General features: G+C 34.1%; 3 protein-coding genes across 3 annotated transcripts; 1 reads left to right on the top strand and 2 right to left on the bottom strand.

Annotated features, from left to right (window-relative positions):
* The first annotated feature begins 209 nt into the window (after positions 1 to 209).
* LOC107925877 (glycosyltransferase-like At2g41451) lies at positions 210 to 6,796 on the top strand. The gene is made up of 11 exons (XM_016856611.2): positions 210 to 786; positions 2,331 to 2,480; positions 2,590 to 2,642; positions 3,198 to 3,306; positions 3,422 to 3,556; positions 3,695 to 3,739; positions 3,927 to 4,114; positions 4,840 to 4,981; positions 5,497 to 5,543; positions 5,963 to 6,050; positions 6,144 to 6,796. Exons 1-11 carry the CDS (start codon positions 415 to 417, stop codon positions 6,402 to 6,404), a joined length of 1,590 nt encoding a protein of 529 aa, XP_016712100.1. The 5' UTR covers positions 210 to 414; the 3' UTR covers positions 6,405 to 6,796.
* Positions 6,797 to 8,593: 1,797 nt separating this feature from the next.
* Positions 8,594 to 15,473, bottom strand: LOC107925706 (DNA repair protein recA homolog 2, mitochondrial). Its single transcript, XM_016856423.2, has 8 exons — positions 15,247 to 15,473; positions 14,799 to 14,859; positions 13,343 to 13,560; positions 12,819 to 12,906; positions 11,630 to 11,802; positions 10,188 to 10,334; positions 9,913 to 10,047; positions 8,594 to 9,269 (listed from the first exon to the last, which is right to left on the bottom strand). The coding sequence occupies exons 1-8, from the start codon at positions 15,310 to 15,312 to the stop codon at positions 8,982 to 8,984; spliced, it is 1,176 nt and encodes a 391-aa protein (XP_016711912.1). The 5' UTR covers positions 15,313 to 15,473; the 3' UTR covers positions 8,594 to 8,981.
* Positions 15,474 to 17,218: 1,745 nt separating this feature from the next.
* Positions 17,219 to 20,482, bottom strand: LOC107925874 (eukaryotic translation initiation factor 3 subunit E). The gene is made up of 7 exons (XM_016856610.2): positions 20,038 to 20,482; positions 19,535 to 19,762; positions 19,319 to 19,440; positions 18,572 to 18,791; positions 18,279 to 18,421; positions 17,605 to 17,742; positions 17,219 to 17,489 (listed from the first exon to the last, which is right to left on the bottom strand). The coding sequence occupies exons 1-7, from the start codon at positions 20,398 to 20,400 to the stop codon at positions 17,390 to 17,392; spliced, it is 1,314 nt and encodes a 437-aa protein (XP_016712099.2). The 5' UTR covers positions 20,401 to 20,482; the 3' UTR covers positions 17,219 to 17,389.
* Between the last annotated feature and the right edge of the window lie 1,052 nt (positions 20,483 to 21,534).

Here is a 21,534-nt window from a genome sequence, read left to right on the forward strand (position 1 = left end):
CCAATGGGGGGAACATTGCCAAGTTTAGGTCTAACTTAAAAAAGTATTCAAGCCCTAATATGAGAATAATTGTCTAATTCAAGGCCCAATGTGGAATTGTTGTCAAGTTTAGGTCCCTAATAGTAATTTAATCTTTTTCTAATTATACAGGTTCATTGTTATTAATTAATTTAATAAAACTGCTAAAAGCCAAAAGCAAAGGACAAAACGGCTTTGTTCTATGCGTGTTGTCATTCTCTCTTTCGCCAACCTTTCTCCTCAGTTTCAATTTCTTGTTTCTCCCCTCGATTCTCTCTCCAAACAGCCTACACACACACACACACACACACACACACACACATATATATACATACACGGTCACACACAAATTGTCCCATTTATATATATGTTTCAAGTTCTTCATTACACATTTTCATGGCGGGTCTCCACTCTTCTTCAAGACCCTCCTCTTCTTCTTCCCTATCATCATCATCATCATCATCATCATCATCATCTTCCTCTCAACAAGTCTTTACTTCTCGTCTCCTCTTGCTTTTGACTCTTCTCCCATTAACCCTTGCTTTCTTTGCTTTCGTTCTCCAATGGCGTGGCGGTTTAACCGACCCGGTCACCCGTTGGTCTCCAGACCCGTTTCAGTTCCCTGGTATGGATAATCCTGGCTCGAACGTTGGATCGGATCGGCGTTCCGGTTCGGATTGTGTCGATCTTTTGGGTCGAAGCAAGTCCCCGGCTTTCCCTTATTTTAAGGATTGGAAATTCGATGTCGGGTCGGATCTTAACCCTAAGGTTAGTTGGATTTTCGGGTCTTCCCCCCCCTTTTTTTTTGAATTGATGGAAATGCGTATATTCATATTCTTTGATGCGCTTTTTTCAGGTTTATATTTCCCAGAGAATCTGAATCATAGTGAATTTCATGTCCTTTTTTTTCCTGGAATTTAACTACCTATTTTCTATGTTAAATTATGCTTTTTGCAGCCTAGAATTTTGCAATCCGTAAAATTAAAATAAGCAAGGGTGAAATTAGATGCAGATTAAGATTAGCTTCAACTGCTAAATGGGTTGCATCTTATTATTATATATGTATTCGTATAAATTACACAATTAAATAATATTATATTTATATAATTAAAGTGGGTTGGATCTGGTTCGAACAGTGAATATCGGAATTAAGGGTTAATTTCTTTTTCTTTTTTTGTCTAAATTTATTTTTCGTATATGATATTTTATTCATGCTCACTCTAAAATGGGCTGATTAGATTTTCCAAAAGTTAGGATAAATAAATATTAAAAGAAGGACTAATTTATAAGAACGAGATTATTTTTAGAATTTTAAAATTTAGAAGTAGGATTAACAGATTGCAATTAGTTTTTAAAAAAATATATTTTTAGTATACATAGTGGTTCGTGTAGCTGGTTAATCCTGATTGTGGAGTTAAAAATTTTCTTTGGCGAATGAGATAATTTTTCTTAATATAATAACCTAAATAATCTGGAATGCTGTAAATGTATATTTACAAGTTCCAACCAAGCTAGTAAAGTAAAAAATCAAGCATTTCCTTTTGATCATGCATCTGTGTATTGTAAAATGAAGTCCCTTTTCATGAATTTTGAAATTGAATGAAGTTAATATGTATATTTAGAATTTTTGTATTTTGTAGAAGTTATTGGTGGATTTCAAATTTATTTTGTCTTGTTGTAAATGAACATCCTTTGAAATATAGCCCATGTTGCTTCGTGTAGTATCCGTGTCCGATGCGTACCTGATATATAACCCTCTAAAGATCTTTCAAATACATGAAAAACTTAGCCTCTCTTTAGCACATGCATGAATCTGATGCTCATATTCAAGTCCATGTGACATAATTTATAGCAGCAAACCTTTTTTTTTTTTTTAAATGCAAGGATATATTAAACCTTCCTTTGAAATTCCACTAAAGCAGAAGGCTTTCATCGTATTTTGAAAATTTTCTACGCTTTTCAGGATGTAAATTTAAAGAAAATTGTTAAGTGTATGGTTTTCTATGATACAGAGTTATGTTTGTATCTTAAAGACACTTATATTCTCTTGGTTTTCTTTTCTCAATCAGTATCCAATAGTTTGTAAGTTATTAATTACAATACTGAAACTGTCTCCTAAGTTTGTTCATCAGAAAAGAGAAAGATCCTGAAAGATTCTTCCTTTCACTTTTAGTGGTTGTTTCAATCCCAATTATCACATTTTTAAAGATGTCTTTTACTGTACATGGATCATTATTATCACCGATGTATGTGTTTTGATGAATTGTGGATGCTATTTCTTACCTTTGTTTGGTGGTTTTACTGTATGCCAGATATGTATTATTTCAAGTACTTCTGCAGGATTAGAACAGACACTACCATGGATCTTTTATCACAAGGTTATTGGAGTTTCAGCCTTTTTCCTTTTTGTTGAGGGGAAGGCTGCCTCTCCTAATGTATCTAAAGTCCTAGAATTGATTCCAGTGAGTGAAAATCTTTGTTCCTCCTTTTCATTTTCTGTACCTTGTTTTTTATGTTCTACTGTTTATTCCACTTTGGCCATGTTGCTATCTACAAAATCATCTTTTGCAGGGGGTGAAAGTGATTTACAGAACAAAAGAATTAGAGGAACAACAAGCTAAAAGGTTGGTACATGATTGGTTGGATTAGGATAAAAAAAAGCACTTATTTTCTATTGGTCCTGTTCCAGAAGGCATTTTTTGCACTTCCTTCTTTCTAAACGAAATATTAATGATTCTTGGAAAAGTCAATGTTAGAGAGTAAAGAAGAGACCTACTTTTAGTCTTGGAATTGTAGTGTTTTGGCAGCAATGAAATCTAAGCTTCCATTTATGGACCAAAATACTATTCTGGTAAGCCCACAAAATCAGAATAAATTACACATGTTGGGAGACACGAGCTCTGAATTAAATAGTGCTCTGTCCCTTGGTCTAAAACTGGAGATGACCTGTAACAGTTCTAAATTTACTGTTAGATTGTAAGCCATCGTCCATTTTTTTTGTGTATGTATGTTAATGTGGTTTTGTGTTATTTTATTTTTTAAGGGATAATCAGTTTGCTTCCATATGATGGTGCCTTGAGATGTCCTTTCTTACGTTTCTTACTTCCTGTTTTATGTCCTTTGAATCTGACTTGATGTTTCTTCTATTTCTTTCTCCAATTTCATTTTGGTGCCTGTAGTCGGATTTGGAATGAGACCTGGTTGGCAAGTTTCTTCTACAAACCGTGTAACTACGAGTTGTTTGTGAAGCAATCCCTTAATATGGAAATGTCTATTGTCATGGCAAGGGTATTTTATTACATTTTTATCTCTGGCATAATATATAGTTACGTATAGCATAGATTCATATTGATGTTAAGCTATGACTCTTATCCTTACTATTCTTTTCTTATTTCATTTATAGGATGCTGGCATGGATTGGATTATTCATCTTGACACCGATGAGCTTATACATCCCGTGGGTGCTCGCGAGTACTCTTTGAGACAATTACTGGCAGGTGTACCTGGAAATGTTGATATGGTTGTCTTCCCAAATTATGTGAGTGGAGCTGACTGCATAAATTTAGATAAAGTTAATTGTGTTTATTTTGGTGATAAAGAGGTTTAGTTGGAAAAATGATATTTTTAAATGGTTGTTCTTTACACCGCAAGCAATTAAACCGTATAAAATTTTCAGGAAAGCAGTGTTGAGCGGGATGATGTCAAGGAACCTTTTACTGAGGTATAATCTCCTCTATCAATTTCTCATGCTTTGCTTTGGCTAGGCATATAACAATATGACTAATATTAGTTTGATGGGAAGATTGTTAAGTTTCTCTCTTACTCCTGGAGTGATCCAATTTTTGTTGCTGGAGTTATGATCATGTACGCATTCATTGCACTTGATTGTATCTTCTAATGTGGCATAGGTCTCAATGTTCAAGAAGAACTATGATCATCTTCCCAAGGATGTGTATTTTGGCAATTATAAAGAGTCAACCCGTGGTAATCCAAACTACTTTCTGACCTATGGAAACGGGAAATCAGCTGCTCGTATTCAAGATCATCTTCGGCCTAATGGTGCACATAGATGGCATAACTACATGAAGACACCAAAGTACAGTATTTCTCCTATTCTATTGATTTTGTGTTAATGAATTTATAGTTAAAATTATTGTTATGTTTATTTAGCTATAGGAAGTTTTCATGCATCTTTTCTATAGCAGTGTTGTCAAGGTACTTGCCATGGCGCTAAGGCTCGGTGCAAACCTAGTGTGAATCATTTGTGCCTAGGCGCACTCTTTCAAGACCAAAAGAATAAAAATGCACACATAAGTTTCATTCCTTTTCTTTAGTTTTTAGTTTTTTTCTTTATCTGCTTCAAAAGAAAGATAATATTAGATTTCTTTACTAGAATTGAACATTGGGTAATAATCATAATATAGCCATGCGTTTTCTCTTGAAGATTGAAGTGAAAAAGCATTGAGCTTTCTGTTATAATGACTTTTAGTTAATTAGTATGATAATTCTTCATTTTTGAAACTGTTAAACAATAAATAAAGCAAAGCAGAGTCTTTATGTTCTATTGACAAAATCATAAATTTCTAGCTTATTCTGGGGGCTAATTGCTTAGTTATAAATTTCAAGCTTATTCAAATACAGTGCACAGAGTTTCTTTGTTATATATACACTATTAATTATTTCTGTTTAAAGCCTTGAGCTTTTGACAACATTTTTATGCCCCTTTTTTTAACTAATCATTTACTTTATGGTTGAATAGCACATCTTTCCTTTCTTATTCATGGGTATATAACCACCTTGATTTTGTGTAATATTTCATAGTGAGATCAAATTGGATGAGGCTGCTGTTCTGCATTATACATACCCCAAATTTTCTGATCTAACTTCAAGGCGTGATCGATGTGGTTGCAAGCCTACAAAGGAGGATGTTAAAAGATGTTTCATGTTAGAGTTTGATAGAGCTGTAAGTTCTAATTGATTTGCACCATCAAATTCCTTTTATTTGTTTCTTAACCTGCATATTGTTATGTGATTTTTTAAATCTATTTCACTGATCTGCAATTACTCTGAACCTGATTGTATCGATCAAGTTTAGATATTAATGTACTTATGTAAAGCACATCCCGAAAAAAGGAGCATTAAAAGTTAAAGCAGAGGTGTCAAAGCCATAGTATATGGTTTTTGACCTGCTCTTTGCATTACAATCATGTTAAGTAAGTCTGCCACCACAAGGTCATCATGAAGTGGTATTTATGTGAATTTTGACTTAGAAAGAAAAATTGTATTAGCATTTGACTATACTTGTAATGTTTGTAGTTTGTACTAATTACGGAAGGAAAAGGTTGGTGAGTTCACTATGATGATTACATGTTTATTTGTTGCTGCTTTCTGGGGTTTGATCAGTGATGAACTTGAAATGATACAGCTAAATAGTTTAGCTTAGTTTGCTTTTACTTTTTTCATGTTTTATTTATACAGGCATTCATAATTGCTTCAACTGCAACGGAGGAGGAAATGCTTCGCTGGTAATGTTCATATGTTAGCTGTCCTCCATTTCATGTTTTTTGTTTCAAATATGAACCAAACAGAGCTTTTGATGTTGCATGTTACAAGCTAGGATTTCTAATTCTTACCTTAAAAAAGTTGCTTTATGAGAAGCTACTATTCTGAATAGCACTTTCAGATTGAAGGGATGTGATCTTTGATTATTGGTTCCTTGAGACCCTAAAATAATCTAAGTCAAACATTTAACGATATGTTTATGCTGTCAAATGTGTACACTTATGCAAATTGTTAGGTTGTCTAAGAATCGTTTATGATGATCCACATTTTACTTTCCACAAGTAGACATGCATGTTTCTCAATAATCAAAATTTGTTTTCTAGTTGTGTTGGACCGGAGTATATATTTGTCTTCTTCAGATAATATTCGTCTTTTTACTCAGGTACCGTGAGCATGTAGTGTGGACTGATAAGGAATTGAAGTTGAAACTTTTGAGGAGGGGCATCTTAACTCGGATTTATGCTCCCATGGTTTGTAAAAATTTTGAGTTTCTGGCTTCTTTACTGATCTTTGTGATTGATTATTTCGTTGATGACATGACCTTTTCTTTCCTCTGTTCACAGGTTATAATTCAAGGACTTAGGGATTCAGGGCTTTTCGGTTCCGTAATACAATCGGCACAAACGACTCCCTCAAAGGACGTCAAGAGTAGCAACACTTCTAGAGTAGATAAACCTGGAATGATTTCATCCAGAAAGATCGGTGTCAAAGAAACAACGGCAACTGCCCGAAGGATCTTGGAAATACCCAACGAAACTTCTTACAATTCAGCCATCCCACCACTTTCTCCTCCAATCCTGGATGATCTTTACATCGAAATATAACAACACATCAGACTCGCTGCGATTACTGCTGCCTCATTGTTCATTCAAAGAGTTGGAGAATTGAATCGAAACTCGATGGATGGGACAAGTTGGTTAACGCCAGTTTTGATGGGGCATTTCAGTATTCGGATTCCAGGGGGCTATTCCCGATCATTACCCAAGCGGCACTGTACATTTTAAGGTTTCGATCAAATAGTAGAGGTTGGTGCATCTTTTTGATATTAATTTTAGGATGCCATAACATGAACCTCAGGTTATAGAAGACAGTGAACTTTGTATCATTCAAAATTGAGGAATGGCACATTGCTGTTCCATTTTTTGCATTTTACCTCAAGGATTCTTGCTTTCTTTGATTTTGCTTCCAGTGATTAGAAAAAGATCATTGCAGGCTATATTTGTTGTTGTGGCTGTTTGATGAAATTCAGGTGTTTGTGGGCTGGGCTTAGGCTTAAATTTTGAACCCTCGTCGGCCTGGGTTGGCTCGTCTTATTATTTTTATAACTAAATTTAAATGATCCTTTTATTAATTTTTGAACAGTGAAATGGGCTAATTTTGATGGGCTTGAGGTGAGCTTTGCTCAGGTTTGGCCTGATTTTTATAAATTCAAATTTTAATTTAGGTTAACTTGGTCATTAACACTTCTAGCTACTCTTGAGGATCAAAAGGGTTGTTAAAAGTTATAATTGAAGTGAATGGAAATTGGGGACTTGAAGTGTCCCCATTTACATTGAAGTTCTGGTTTTAAAGTTTGAGTTAAATTTGATATAAAATTTTAACTACTTAAATTCATTGAACTTGTTTACTTAATCTCTCGACTTGTGCAGAACGTTTGCTTAACAAAAGTTCAAACTTTGTGAACTTAGCTTCTCACCTCCAATTTAATAAAATATAAGTTGTAATATAGACCTTCAAATGTGAGTTTAAATTGGAATTTTTAATATTAATTATAAATAAAGTGGTTGTAAATTAAAAAAAATTAAATATTCAAATTCAATTCTCCAAATAATTCACACTTTTGCTTGAGATACCAATGTGAAAGTCTATGTAATTCAAGATGTCAACTGTTATACCTTATGTAGCATACTTCATGAACCTCAAGATATACCTAAAGAGAGTCTCACTCATGTCCCTCAATAGAGCGGATATTATAGAGAACCACGCATAGTCAACCAACAAAGGCTCATGCGAATAGCTCGTACACTCTTATGTACATACTTTTTCTTTGGAATCCTAAACTCTCTTACAAGAAAACCTTCATCTCCATCCTCTAAATATTTTTCTTGACCACTCGTTTCCCACTTTCTCTTGTTAATCTAACAGTTAATAATTTGGCGGCCAAAGAAGGTTATACAGTAACCTTCATGAGTTTGTTAGGGAAGCTGGCGTTCTAGGTATAGATGGTGAAGATTTGTTATGTAGTTAAACATGTATTCAAAAAGACTGCCGATTAATTACCCAAACCTTCACCATCTACACGTCCAGCGCAAACTTCTCTAACAAACTTGCGAAGGTTACTATATAACCTTCTTTGGCCCCTAAATTGTTAACCATTAGATTAACAAGAGAAAGTGGGAGATGAGTTGTCAAGAAGAATAATTAGAGGAGGACGGAGAAGAAGGTTTTTTGGCAAGAGATTTTAAGTTTTTAAGGGAAGAGCATGTACTAATAATGTGTAAGCAGTTTGCATTAGCTTTATTGTTGGAGACAAGTTTAGTTACGTGTCCTAAGACCGTTGATACAAATGTCTAATTTGATATTCTTGGCAATGACAATGATGTTATGTCGTAACCTTAAGTACGAATATTACGCGAAAGTTCAGGATCATTGATTATAAGTTGTCTTAAAGCATTTTAAGGTTCACTAGTTGGTAAGCAACTATGCATGGTTGCCTATGATGTTGGCTCTATTGAAAGACACATATCGAACTCTCTTTTAAGTATATCGTGAGGTTCGCAAAATCTGCTACTTCCAGTATTACATTAACCAATCTCCTCCAACATTAATTAGAAAATAGTCACAACTCTATGCAAATCCAACCAATTGAAAAAGATAAGAGGAATCAAAGTTTCAATCTCACAGCTCTCATGAGAATCAAGTTCCCAATATTTGTAGAAAAGAAATTCTCAAAATTCCCACAACATTTTCCAAGAAAGTGAAGATTTTTCCAACAAAACAAATAGACATTAGATTTTCACCAATTAAAAATTTCCCAGTTGCATGTGCTTTCTATCATTACCAAACAGTCATGCCGTCCATCAAAGCTCATTGTTTCCAATTACAAATCATGATAACACTCTACCCCTAATAAAGATACATGAATGGTGTAATTCTACACTAGAATTCATTTTTCGCCTATTATTTTACACTTGAAAACACTGCAAATTGAAGCAAAACTCACCTCTGTTGCAATGAAATGCCCCGCATTACTGCCATTTCCTTTCTTGTTACAGTCACATGATTAGCTTGACCTATAGATTATCACCATTGATGTGGTCAAAAGACCATTTTGAACCTTCGGTTTGAAATCAAATGAGTTCGGTTATGATGCCTTAGTCAGCTAAGGGTGTCTATCACAATCACATTTTCCTCTCGAATAGTATAGTTCTTAAATCCATGGCTATATTTTCAAGAACACCATCTTTTTCAGCCAAGTATCGTTCAGCTTCTTGTTTACCGCTAAAAATCCTACCTTCAATGTAGTAGTTGCTTCCTTCTTTGTTGATGATTCCGTACTCGCATGCCAACTCCAAGACTTCGGATTCACGGCAAAACCCTCTGCCGAATTGTATCCCGAGCTCGGCTTTCTGTATTACAGGTGCCAGCTTGTTTTTCACCACTTGCACACAAATACCTAAGCCAGTTACCTAATAAGGATAGATGGTGGAAATGAGATTAACGCATGCCAACAATATCTGCAGAGAACTCAAAGTCACAAAGATAGCTAAATGCAAAGTTTTCAAAACCGGACTGGTAATCGAACCAGTCAGGCCACCATTTCCTGATCCAACCATTTGACTGGTTTGTCCAATTCAATTGAATAAATTATTTAAAAAATCATAATTTAAAAAAAAAAAAAGGAGAAAAAATGGTCCAACTGGTCTGATCCCCAGTCCAACCAGTTTTTTAGCTCGGTTCATACCGATCCACGTGTCAAGTAGTCTAATCCCTTATTCCAGACCGGTTCCCTATCAGACCAGCCGGTCCCATTTTGAAAACAGTGGCTAAATGTAAAATTCAAGCAGAATACGAAATTAATATACCATCCATGGATTTTAAGTTATTTACTCTTAGCATTATCATATAGCTTCCCTCTAAGTCAATGAAAAACTAGCCAAGCATACAATAATTCATTTTAAAAAATACATACGGATAATATCTTACACTTGTAAGAAAACCAGCATAATGGAGCAATATACCATTTCATAACGAATAAATTTTGAAAATATTTTCCTTATGATATGTCTTATCATCAATTGAATATCATAAATCACACTAGCAGATTTATACCTTATCCTCATTCTTCAGCAATCCAGTTCTTATCATCCTCAACCGTATTGCGGAATAAAATTTAAGGGCATTTCCTCCACAAGTGATCTCATCCATATGCCCAAAAGCTTGACCTTGTTTTGAATTATATCTGACCTGAATGTAAATGATAAGAATTATATGTACTACAAGACATAGCTTGCTACTTAAATCTGCGGTGTATATGTGTATGCGTTTTTGTTTTATGCATGTGCATGTGCATGTGTAAACCAGAGAGAGCTTGACAAGGTGTCAACCTGATTAAGAAATAAAATAAGAGTATTGGAATGGCATAAAGAAGAAGAAATTTTTCGAAGTGCTTGAGTCATTATTCGTGCTTGTACATCACGCTTATTGTCACCAATTGAACCATCAATTTCACACTGAGGGACAAGGGCAGCAACCTGCGAATTCCAAGCATTGAGAATTTAGTGTCCAAATTGAGAAGAGAAACAATAGAGATATCAAAGACTTCAAAGCAGCAAACTGGCAGAGGTCAACCTACATAATATATATATGCCACTATAAAATAGCCAAACCATGCACCGGAACAGACCCATTTGAGCAATTATGCATGTTAATCATAATTCATATGTAAGAGGATTCACATTTGAACTGTGGCACTACCACATTAGCATATGCATTAAAGCTACTCTTAGTTTACAAGCCAAGCACTCAAAATAAAACAAATTAGAAGCTTTACAAGGTCAATGACAATTATAATTTTGGGAATGTAGAAAAATTATCATTACATGGCCAATTCCTTGATCTCTGATCTTCCTGATAGCTCAGACTCTGAGGTAAAGACCTTTTAAAGAACCATACACTGCATTATTCTTACCAAAACAGTGTAAGCACGATTTAAAATATTTATGCTGGGTACAAACTAAGAATTGAATCTATCATATGCTTGCTGATATTTCTCAGCATACTATCCAAAACTGGCATTTATGGTTAGCATTAAAATCTAACACAAGCAATAGTCAAAAGACCTAGAATCTTTTTTTTTTTTAACACTTTGTAATCAAGGTACACATTTATAAAGGACTTGAGAAGGCCCTCAAGCTACGGCAGTTAAGCATAGAAGACTCTATACCCAATGCACTTTAAAAACAGGGTTCAATTGCATAGAATCCTTGACATATTTTTCGAAGCAAGATGGGATTGCCACCTTGGTCGCATGATTTTAATGCAAGTCCATAAAGTTCAGGATATCACATATAATCTAATACAGTATTTCTCAACAATGCAGTGATGACAGTATTAAAACAAGTTTTACTCTTTGGAAGGACTGTATTGTATATATGTTAAATAGATGAGGTCCCTTATTGGCCTATCACAATATGACTATCAAGATAAAAGCATGTCCTCTTCGTTATTGCTCTTTGGCCTACATAACTCATTCATTGAGGATAGTTAGTAACACTTTGAAAAAAGGCATAACAAGCCATTGACACTGAACGCCTCCGGCAAGTACAAACTATAGACCAGAAGGCAAAATACAAATGAAGATCCTGAATGCAGAATGAGCAGTTTTTTGTAAGAGAAGAACGATGACAATGAAATCATCAGGTATCCAACAAAATGGAAAGTTAAAATCAATAGCATGTAGTTGATGGAATAGACAATTGTATGGGTAACTTAAAAAAAGGAACAAGTTGTTTGAGTAAATGAGAGCATGCATAAATCAAATACTTACACTATCAACCACAATTACATCTACAGATCCGCTTTTGGTCAGTGTGTCAACAGCACAAAGCAAATTCTCAGCACAATCAGGAAGTGAAATAAGAAGATTTTGTGTGTTTACACCTATTGCTTCTGCAAGTGAAGGGTCCATAGCATTCTCCACATCAAAATATGCACAATACCCTGTCAGAAAGAATCATTCAATGAGACAAAAATGAAAGTAGAACTAAAGAAACCAATATGGAACTATAATAACAGGAGTACCCTCCTCTTGATAAGGTGAAAAAAGGAAGCTGATAACATGTCAGTATAGTATCTAAGTCTTCATGCTAGGAATATAACTAGGATATTTAAAGCATGTTTCACTAGGATTCAAAGTAAAAGACACTAAAGTATAACCCTGATATACAGGGAAATCCTAGCATCAACTTCCTAACTATGTTTCCTACTAAATTCTGCTAAAATGTAAGGCAGATGCTAGAAATGAATGAGGATCCACAAGAGGTTTCATTTCTATGGGATTTTTGAGTTAGAAAAGATCATGCAATCTAGGGTTCAGACCAGCTGTGAGATGACAAATTCCCAATTTCAGACAAAGGAAACAAAAAGGGAGAGATAGCAGATAAAGTTATTCATCTATGTAACTTGGAATCAGGTATGAGTGTTGGATACAGGTATACATCCGACATAGGTACGTTCCAATGTATTTGGAGGATCTTTGGAGGGTCATATCTCCCTACCCATGTCCAAATATGTGCCAGACACAGGTGTTGCAAGAAAAAAATGAAGAGTAAAAGCAACATAGTTGCACATATCCCAATGAACAATATCAATGTAACTGAAACCTGTCTTCATGTTGGCAATCAAGTATAAAGAATTTCCAGCTGGTATATTGATCAGCACCGATTTAAGCCAGAAAAGAAAAATCCATGACCTCTGAAACTGAATTACCAGTTGTAACTTTACAACGAGTTGAAAAGATTATGGCAGATTTAATTTTATATTATCCTCGTATCCAGAAATAGGCTATATATGTTATATCTACTCTTGTTCAGTCCGTTTATATGTCGACACATCAACCGGGGCTAGTGAGTTACAGAGCAGTTTCTTGCTCCCCTAATTAGGCAAAAGAAGTGCAACTATACTACAATATTCAAGTGATTCCACCACCATAGTATGGGAGGAAAAGTTAACCCCACCTCCACGCTTCTGAGCTTCTTTGATTATATGAAGTGCTAATGTTGTCTTGCCTGATGCTTCTCGCCCATAAATTTCAACCATTCTGCCCTGAATAACGCACAATAAAGATAAAAGTGATATCATGATGAAATTTTTAGCAAGGAAAGGGACATTCTAGGGTATATAATCATTGCTTCGGTCGAACCTATGTTAATTAAAAGTTTTGGTTGAGTGGTTGCTGACAGTCTCAGCTATCAGCCTTAAGTTCTTGTGTAATCAAACCGACATATGAAAGTAAAATAATTCATAAACAAACACTGAGACAACCGGAAGCATATGGGTTTGAATTGCCAAAGAAAGGAGGATACAACTATACGTCACAAATCAGTTAACAACATGATGTATCAGATATCTGACTGCTGCCATACTTACAATGACAACTCTGTGTATATGCTTGACCAAGAAGTGGCATGTAAAAGGAAAGAAGCAATTTCATTACAAAAGAAATTTGCTAACAGGAAAATACGCATTGTCAGCTTTTCACCTTCGGTAATCCTCCAATCCCAAGTGCTAGATCAAGTTTTAATGAGCCCGTAGATATCACAGGAGTATGCCGTGATCTGAAAAAACGCTGGAAGGACAACATAGACTCTCTGCCAAAATCCCCAGCAAGTTGTGAGAGAGCCTCACGCAGAGCCCCATCCTTCTTTATTTCTTTGTTATCATCATGAAATTCATCAAATTGGTACTCTGAGACATCACCTGAAAGATTTAAAACATTAAAATTTGGCAATGGGATTGAATTACTCTCATTTGAATCACAAGATGTAAGACTTTGCACAAGGCTCTAACTTATACAAAATACAAATATCAGGTACGGCCAAATCATAGCCTAATGCTAATGCTTGAGTTGATCTTTTAACATTATCACATTATTTCAATAAAGAAATATAAGAAAATGAATGAATAATTTTGAATGCAGTAGTTAATATATGATTTCTTCCAAACAAGAGTAAATCAATCTAGTTACTTATGAAATTTATAATGTGCTTTGATACTTGCTTAAAAAGTTGAACTTGACTTATAATCCAAGTTGCACAAACTACTACCCAAAGTTAAAACCCTTACCAAATTATCAAATAAGCTTAAAAAACCCATAAATCCTTCTTTTATGCTGCTTGATCTCCATTCATTTTTCTTCTTTCCTTTCTCACTCTAGCAGGTTTTCTAGTTTGTGAAGCCATACATAAATCTTTAGCTGAAACAGTTTCTTACAGCATCTCTGTCCTTTTTTTCTTCTTTCGTTTTTCCATCACATTCTCTTAATTTTGAACCCATATATTTTCTTTTTCCATTTAGATACTCTCTCTCATCTTTCTTTCATTTATTTCCTAATCCTTGAGAAACCCAGAAAAATTGTTTATTTGACTCCATTAATCACCAGATTTCCCATAGTTATAACAAGCCTGTAACACTTTTTCTTCTTTTCCCCTTCATCATGCAATCTCTGGTGACAGCAGCTATTGGAATGTTCAAGCTAACCCCTAGATGTCACTTTTCCCAAGAATCCCACTTTCTGAACCTACTTTATCATCCAGCTATATACATGTGCTATCCTTCAACAATGAGCGGTTTTGTTTATTTTCTTAAATGAAGGCATGGGATCAGTCCACCAGAACCATATGACACCTCTGATTACCCATGACATATCTATTTTGTACCCAAAACTGCACCGGAGGAAAAGAGAGCAAAAAAAAGGGAGTACTTACAAAGTAAAAACAACAATAGAACTGGACAGAAGCATAATCATAATCAGAGACCAGCAACAGAAAATTTAAACAATAACTTTCAAGCATATAAAAATGGTTAAACATTATTCACATAACTACGAATATCTAAAACATCCAAAATACATTTATGAGTGCATCAAAGTTTCGATGTTAAGTTGATAAATAGATGGAGAAATGAAAGAAACATGTAGAGAATGGAAGAGAAGCTACCTACAGAAGAAAGATGGCGTATGGAAGCCCCAACAAAAGTGATTGCATCTCTTCGTGTAAACTGGGAAAAGAGACAAATCAACAATGTCAGAAGAAAACAAAGATACCTGACGGTCCATGTATACAATAAATCACTAGAAAGAAGATAAAAAACAATACTAGTTTAGAGAAAATCAGGATTAGATGATTAAATTATAGATTACAGAAGATAAATCATTGAATAAGAAAGAAACAACCATGAGCATCACTTTCGAACAAAAATGGCTCAATGAAGCAAGCATGTCAGAATTTTTTACGAAACCCACAATTTTTCGTAGTCGCTTTCAATCAATACGTACAAATCACTAACCATTAAACATTCTAAACAAATTTCCATTCGCCAAATGGGTCATTTCTGACGAAATATATACATAAAACATAAAATTAAAAGAGAAAGATTAAGAGAAACCTTAGGGAACAAGCGAGGCGATCTTGACATAGCATTAAGAACAATAGAATTGAAAGAGATTGCCATTATTTCGCCTTCTTCAGCTAAATTTCTAGGATTTAGGGTTTTAGCAGGGTTTCTTTTTGGGTGCGAAATGAATTTGAATTTCGAGGGTTTTTTAGTGTAACGTTAACGCGCCATCTCTACAAACAAATCTCACTTACAATATAATATGCTATCTTGACAACAACACGTATACCAGTTGAGTTAATATTTAATCGATAAATAGAATAGATAATTAAATTTAGCAAATTTGTTCAACTCAAATTTAATCATTTTTCTCAATTGATATAAACACTTGATTTAAAGATTATATATTTAAAAATATAATTATAAAAAATAAACAAAAATTGAATATATTAAAAATTAAAGGGTAAATTATATAATTTATTATTAAATTATGGGTAAGTTTTTTTTTTGACATTTAACTAAAAAAATTAGAATTTAGTTATTAAACTATTTGAAAGTTTTCATTCATGTCACTAAACAATTCTAAAGTTTTTATTTTAATCATTGGGCTGTTAAGTTTTTTTTAAATTCTGTCAATGAGCTCTAAGCGACGATTCAATGTCAATATGGTGGATCAGTACCCATCAACGAATAGAGGAACATGCTTTAGATCTAAATCAGCCTGATGATCAATGACAGATTGGAGAAAAAAGTTGTTTAATTTTTAGTTCGCAGATTCATGGCATCCAAAACAGTCTTATGGAAAAAAATTAAACAGTAGAATAGAAGGGGAAAAAGAGTTTTCGATTAATGCAGGTATTGCAAACAAAGAGCAATATAGCTTCAATTTTAGCAACCTAGTGACTTAAATGAAAATTTTTGAATAATTCACTGACAAATTTTTTTTTACTTAAGTGGCCCAAATAAAAACTTACTCATAATTTTAGCTTATCCACAATTAAATTATCATCTTATATGAACCGGTTCAAGTAAAGAGAAAAAAAAGAAAAAATCAACCGAAACACATCTAAATTCTATCAAAAATAAAACTTAAATTATTTAAGACTAAAAAAATCCAATACAACTGTGGAGTATCTCTTTCATTTTCTGTCGAAGTGAGGAAGAGATATCAACCCAACGACGCGACCACTGACAACACGATGAAGGGCGTCCTGACAAGACAATAGCCACGTTAAATAAAGGAAAAAAAAAATATAATAATAATAATCAAATTGCATCATCTCTATAATAAGTAAATGCCTCTTTTTCTCTTGAAGTTGTCGGAATTATTCATAATAATATATTGGCTACAATTGAAAAGGTGTTATCAATAAAATTTCCATTTATCTGCGATCTAGGCATAGGTTGTTATGCAATTTTCTTTATTTTCTTCTTCTAGTCAAATTCTGATTATTTGTTCCATTCGAACTCTGATTAATATAAATTATTTTAATATTATTTTACGTTTACAAATTGAGGGTTCTTATTTCGAATTTCAATATTCAACATTATCTCCTTTTTACTATCTGTTTTTGTCGTTATAGTAAAATTACCTTTATCCGTAGTCTTTTATTCTCTCCAAAAGGGTTTTTTCACATAAAATATTTGTATTTAATATTTTCAATTTCTTTATCCCCAACAAACTACTGAAAAAATTTAAAGTAAAAAAAAAAAACTAAAATTGGTGAAATGCATATATGAATGGATCTATTCATCAATGACATGCTTACTGCTTTGATTTTGATTTTAATTCACCTAAAATATCAAAGGAAGAGGCTAAAAATGAATTTTTAAAAAAAATAAATTTTTTTAAATTCCTAGAATTTAAGTTAAAATAACGAATTTCATAAACATTAAAGACTAGATTTATTGAATTTTTATATTTAAAATAAAATTAATAAAATATTTCAATATTAAAAAACTAAATTTATTATTAGATAAAAAAAACTCAAATCAATTTATTTTCAATCTAATAAGACTAAAATAATAAATTTTAAAATATTAAATTAATAATTGAGTGACCAGATAATAATTTATCAGTCTTGTTCCTACTCAAAAACTAAAATCACTGTTAAACTTGTCTGAAAGAAATAAACAACCAGAAAATAGCTCAAAATTGCATATAAATTCAAAACAGCTTCCTCGTCCGTCCAACTTAACGTGCAGGCTGTGCTTGTGCATGTTCGAGAAGCTGGCCGACTAGCTTGTAGGTCCGCCCTTGAAGGGCCTTAGTGTGGTCGATCAGCTGCTCGTAACTGGAGAAATCCAGTATCGAAATTGGAAGTCATTAAGAGAAGAGGAACAAACAAATGTAGATATGGAAGGAACATACTATGAAAGATGCAAAATAATAAGACGTGGAAATCTTACACATTCGGTCGATTAGGTTCCATAATAACGGTTCCAGTCTTTGAATCAATCTTTGCATCAAGTTTTGAGTTTCGGATGAGATTCACAATCCATCTCTCACCCTCCTCGTAATTTAAATTCAGTTTCTCAAAAAGCACCCTTGAAACACATAGAACATCCATTTAATGTTGGATCAAAAGCTAAGACAAGCAACTAAAAACACTAATCTCATAAGTAAAAGCATATCTTGAAAGAGTTAAGAAGACCAATGGGAAGTAAATCACTATAACAAGAGAAACTCGAGCCTATGTTCCTCGGATTTGGGTGAGTTTCAGATACCGGTATGTTTAATTGTTTTCTAAGTTTTTCCATGCATTGATAATAGCAAACCAAAGGTTTATGTTGTGATGTTTTGTGATCTGCGCATGTGCCTGCTGTGCAGATGAAAACATGCATTACATCTGTTTTAATTTAATATTTTGAACAAAATTTCATCAATCCTTAACATGCAATTAGCCATAAAAAAATCATAATTCAGTGCAATGTTATGGGAAACCCAGCATGCAAAGCAGACTTTGAGCCTATTGGCAATTTAACATTCAAATGGATGTCCTTCCGTGTCATTTACTCATAAGAAGAAGTCAATTATCCACATAAGAAGCTAATTATATAAGTTTGACAAAGCAGAAACTTACCCCATATCAATGCGCTGATGAATTCTGCAGTATGTCTCGAAGATAAATAGACGAGCATTCTCAAGAAACTCATCTTTTAATGGGACAGTATTAAAGTTGCCCTCTTCAACTCTTTTTCCAAGGAAAGGATCATTCAGTATCACCTACAACAAAGACGGGAAAATAAGGGTGTAAAGATAGATCCTACAATTCTGATATCAAACATAATGCTAAAGGCAACCAAAAAAGATGGCAAAACTTCAAGCTAAAACATTGCACAAATTTATGGTATAAGATAGTACAATCTAACTTACTTCTTCGCACTCCTTCATCTTCTTCTGTGCTCCGTCAAATTCATAGTTGACATAAACACATGCCAAAAACTCTGTGATGGGATCTTTGTAAGAGCACTGATCTTGCTGGATAACCTTGATAAATTCTTTGAATTGAGGTCTTCTCCTTTTGTTGACAATAAAAGCAGTGGCTAAGTACCTTAGAAGATGGGGAGCACTGGTTTGAATGGCATTTAGATACCTGGAAAGAAGCGAAATCACCTTGTAAGATGAGACAACTACACAAAGTTGGATAACAGAGAAAGGAAATATATAAACCCAGAGAAATAATGCGTTAACCAATGAAAGAAAGCAGTAAAAACATCTAAATTCAAACACAATTTTATGTTTAGTTCCAACAACAATCTCCCTTATGAAACAAAATTCCAAAATAAGCAGTATGGCGAACATATCACCTACTTTAGCCTCAAAACTTTGAACAAACATTTTGCAAACTACATGGCAGGCTGTGCGTTAACTTTTCATATTAAAAAAACCAAGCAAATGATAGAAGAAATCCACAAAGTTTCTAAACATGTTCCATTCCAACACAATCAAAACCGAAGCATGTGAACACAGCAGGATCTTGAAGCAGAAGTAAGTCATGGCATAAAAAGACAGGAAAATGCACAAAGAACAAATAAGCACAGATGTGACTACCACACAAATGATGCAACTAACAACATCAGTAACAAAACATGGAAACCTTAAGTTGTTAAAGCGACATACTTGTCTTGATTAAATAGGTCGATGATCTGTGTTCTTCCATTGTCATGGTTGAAAAAGATGAAGAGGCTCCAATGCATAAGCCATATTCTACTCTGAACTTGGTTCAAAGGTGATGAGAAGCTCTGCAGCAAAAAGACCAATAAATGAGTCAACGAATAATCGGAATGCAAATTGTCAAAACAAAAACCGAATAATCAACGGGGATATAACCAAAACCTTGGAATCGATTATTTCTTTCAAACGGTTAAGTTCTTCAAGAGCAATATCCCAGTTTTGCATCAGTATCTCGGCAGCAAGCTTCCCCCACAATGCACTCAAGCTCCTTTCGCTGTTAGTACACAAAGCCCGATACTGATACAAATAGTCAGCAGCACCAGAGTAGTTGCCACACTCAAATTGGAATTTTGCATACTGATACAATGCCTCTATTTGATCTGGACCAATCTGTTAAAAAAATTTATCCACCATTAAATTAAAAAAAAACTTTAATTAATTCAAACCCAGGCAAAATCAAAACTTTAACAACAAAGAGCATGCTAGAATTTTAGCATAAGAAAGCATGGGCATCTATTTGGTTATTCTTTATATTTTCCTTAAAAATCACATAATATTATGACTAATACAAATTCACACTTGAATGGGTTATTCACTTAAAATCAAGAAGGGGTTAAAATAACATAAAAATAACCTTAAATTCATCAAAAAGGGGGGGGGCAGACCTGGTAGCGGTCATTGAGCATCTGGAGATTATACTGTTTATCAGCACGCAATTCCTGAACAGCGTTAGGGTTTTGCAAGAAAGTGACGAGAGGAGCGGCGGCATCTTCCAAAGCTTTGAGACGAGCGACTACCTCGACTCTCCTCTCGACCATGTCCTGAGGGACATCATCGGTGCGGTAAAGGCTCTTATGGATATCCATAGCGTAATCGACCATGTTTGTCTTGTTCAAAAGCTCAATCTTTGCTTTCAAGATCTGTTCATCTGGGTATAGTTGTCGCTCTTGCAAGAACTCCAGCAATGGAAACACTAAGTGCCTGTCTAGGTTCGGGCCGATACGTGGGGTTAGATCGTAAGTAGCCATTGCCAGGGTTTACTCTGGTTTCTGGTTTCGTGCTTTTTGTTTGATATAAACAAATTTATACTATATATATTCCTTCTCCACTCCCTTAATTCAACTGGAGTTAAGAATTAAAATATAGTTTTAAATTTAATTTTTTATTTTCGAATTTAATATAATAAGTTGATTTTACAAAAAAAAATAAAATACAAACGAGTTTAACAAAATATTTATTAATATTATTTATAATAATTACTAGATAATTGTTGGTCGATACTAATATATTTTATATTTGTTTAAATCTATTTTAATTTGAAATAGATGTTTAAAATTTCGTTTAAGTCACATATTGTTTGTATTCCTCCCCATCCTTCTTTGGGTACAAACAATATTATTTGGGCACGCACGATTTTAGGTTTTTTTTTGTCCATAACGCCTTTTGATTTTAAAAAAAAAGTTTTTGGAACCCATAGCTGAAAATACCAGGGGCCACAACGAGTTAAAATTTTTCTTTGACTAGCCTTCAAGCAAAGACTTTGTCTAATATGGAGTGAACTAGGAGGAACTGATCATAATATCTCACGTCTTGTTTGTGGCCATGAAACAGAAGACATACTCCATGTGCTTCAAGATTGTTCGACAACAAAGGAAGTTTGGTTACAGGTAATATCTTTTGATAGACAACAATGTTTCTTCTCTAGGTCTCTTCCGGAATGGTTGACTTCAAATATTGCCTATCACGTCCAATTACCTAGTAAGGGGTAATTTGGCCTTGTTTATTCGGTTTGGTTGCATGGCGCATTTGAAAGAATAGGGACCTATTCATCTTTCAAGACATCACTTTGATGACTTTTGATACTATCAAGGTCTAGTTCAGCTGGGTACAACAGTTTGAGTTAAGTCACAAAGGCCATCAGGTGGACATACTTGTCCACTAACGAAGCAGTAGGTAGTGGTGATGGCGATGCTTCCGTTAAAGGTGTTCTGCAGGACCAACATGAGAATTGGATATTGGGGTTCAATCACTACTTAGAGAGATGCTCAATTTTTAAAGCTGAGTTACAGGGAATTTTAGATGACCTATTAGTATTGCTTAGCAAAGGATTCAGAAAGGCCACATTCAGTCTAAGGTGGTTAAGTTGGTTAACAAATTCTGGT

The sequence above is a fragment of the Gossypium hirsutum genome, chromosome D11 (genome assembly GCF_007990345.1).
Source record: "Gossypium hirsutum isolate 1008001.06 chromosome D11, Gossypium_hirsutum_v2.1, whole genome shotgun sequence".
Lineage (NCBI taxonomy): Eukaryota > Viridiplantae > Streptophyta > Magnoliopsida > Malvales > Malvaceae > Gossypium > Gossypium hirsutum.

What these genes read in the sequence shown, in the direction of transcription:
- LOC107925877 (XM_016856611.2), top strand. Translation starts at nt 415, where the DNA reads ATGGCGGGTCTCCACTCTTCTTCAAGACCCTCCTCTTCTTCTTCCCTA. An exon ending in TGGTTGTCTTCCCAAATTAT is followed by an intron (nt 3,557 to 3,694) that starts GTGAGTGGAGCT and finishes TAAAATTTTCAG; the next exon opens with GAAAGCAGTGTTGAGCGGGA. An exon ending in TGTTAGAGTTTGATAGAGCT is followed by an intron (nt 4,982 to 5,496) that starts GTAAGTTCTAAT and finishes TTATTTATACAG; the next exon opens with GCATTCATAATTGCTTCAAC.
- LOC107925706 (XM_016856423.2), bottom strand. Translation starts at nt 15,312, where the DNA reads ATGGCAATCTCTTTCAATTCTATTGTTCTTAATGCTATGTCAAGATCG. An exon ending in CGCCTCGCTTGTTCCCTAAG is followed by an intron (nt 14,860 to 15,246) that starts GTTTCTCTTAAT and finishes CTCTTTTCCCAG; the next exon opens with TTTACACGAAGAGATGCAAT. An exon ending in TTATTTTATTTCTTAATCAG is followed by an intron (nt 10,048 to 10,187) that starts GTTGACACCTTG and finishes ATTTACATTCAG; the next exon opens with GTCAGATATAATTCAAAACA.
- LOC107925874 (XM_016856610.2), bottom strand. Translation starts at nt 20,400, where the DNA reads ATGGCTACTTACGATCTAACCCCACGTATCGGCCCGAACCTAGACAGG. An exon ending in GACCTATTTAATCAAGACAA is followed by an intron (nt 18,792 to 19,318) that starts GTATGTCGCTTT and finishes GCTTCTTTCCAG; the next exon opens with GTATCTAAATGCCATTCAAA. An exon ending in CATCAGCGCATTGATATGGG is followed by an intron (nt 17,743 to 18,278) that starts GTAAGTTTCTGC and finishes ATGTGTTTCAAG; the next exon opens with GGTGCTTTTTGAGAAACTGA.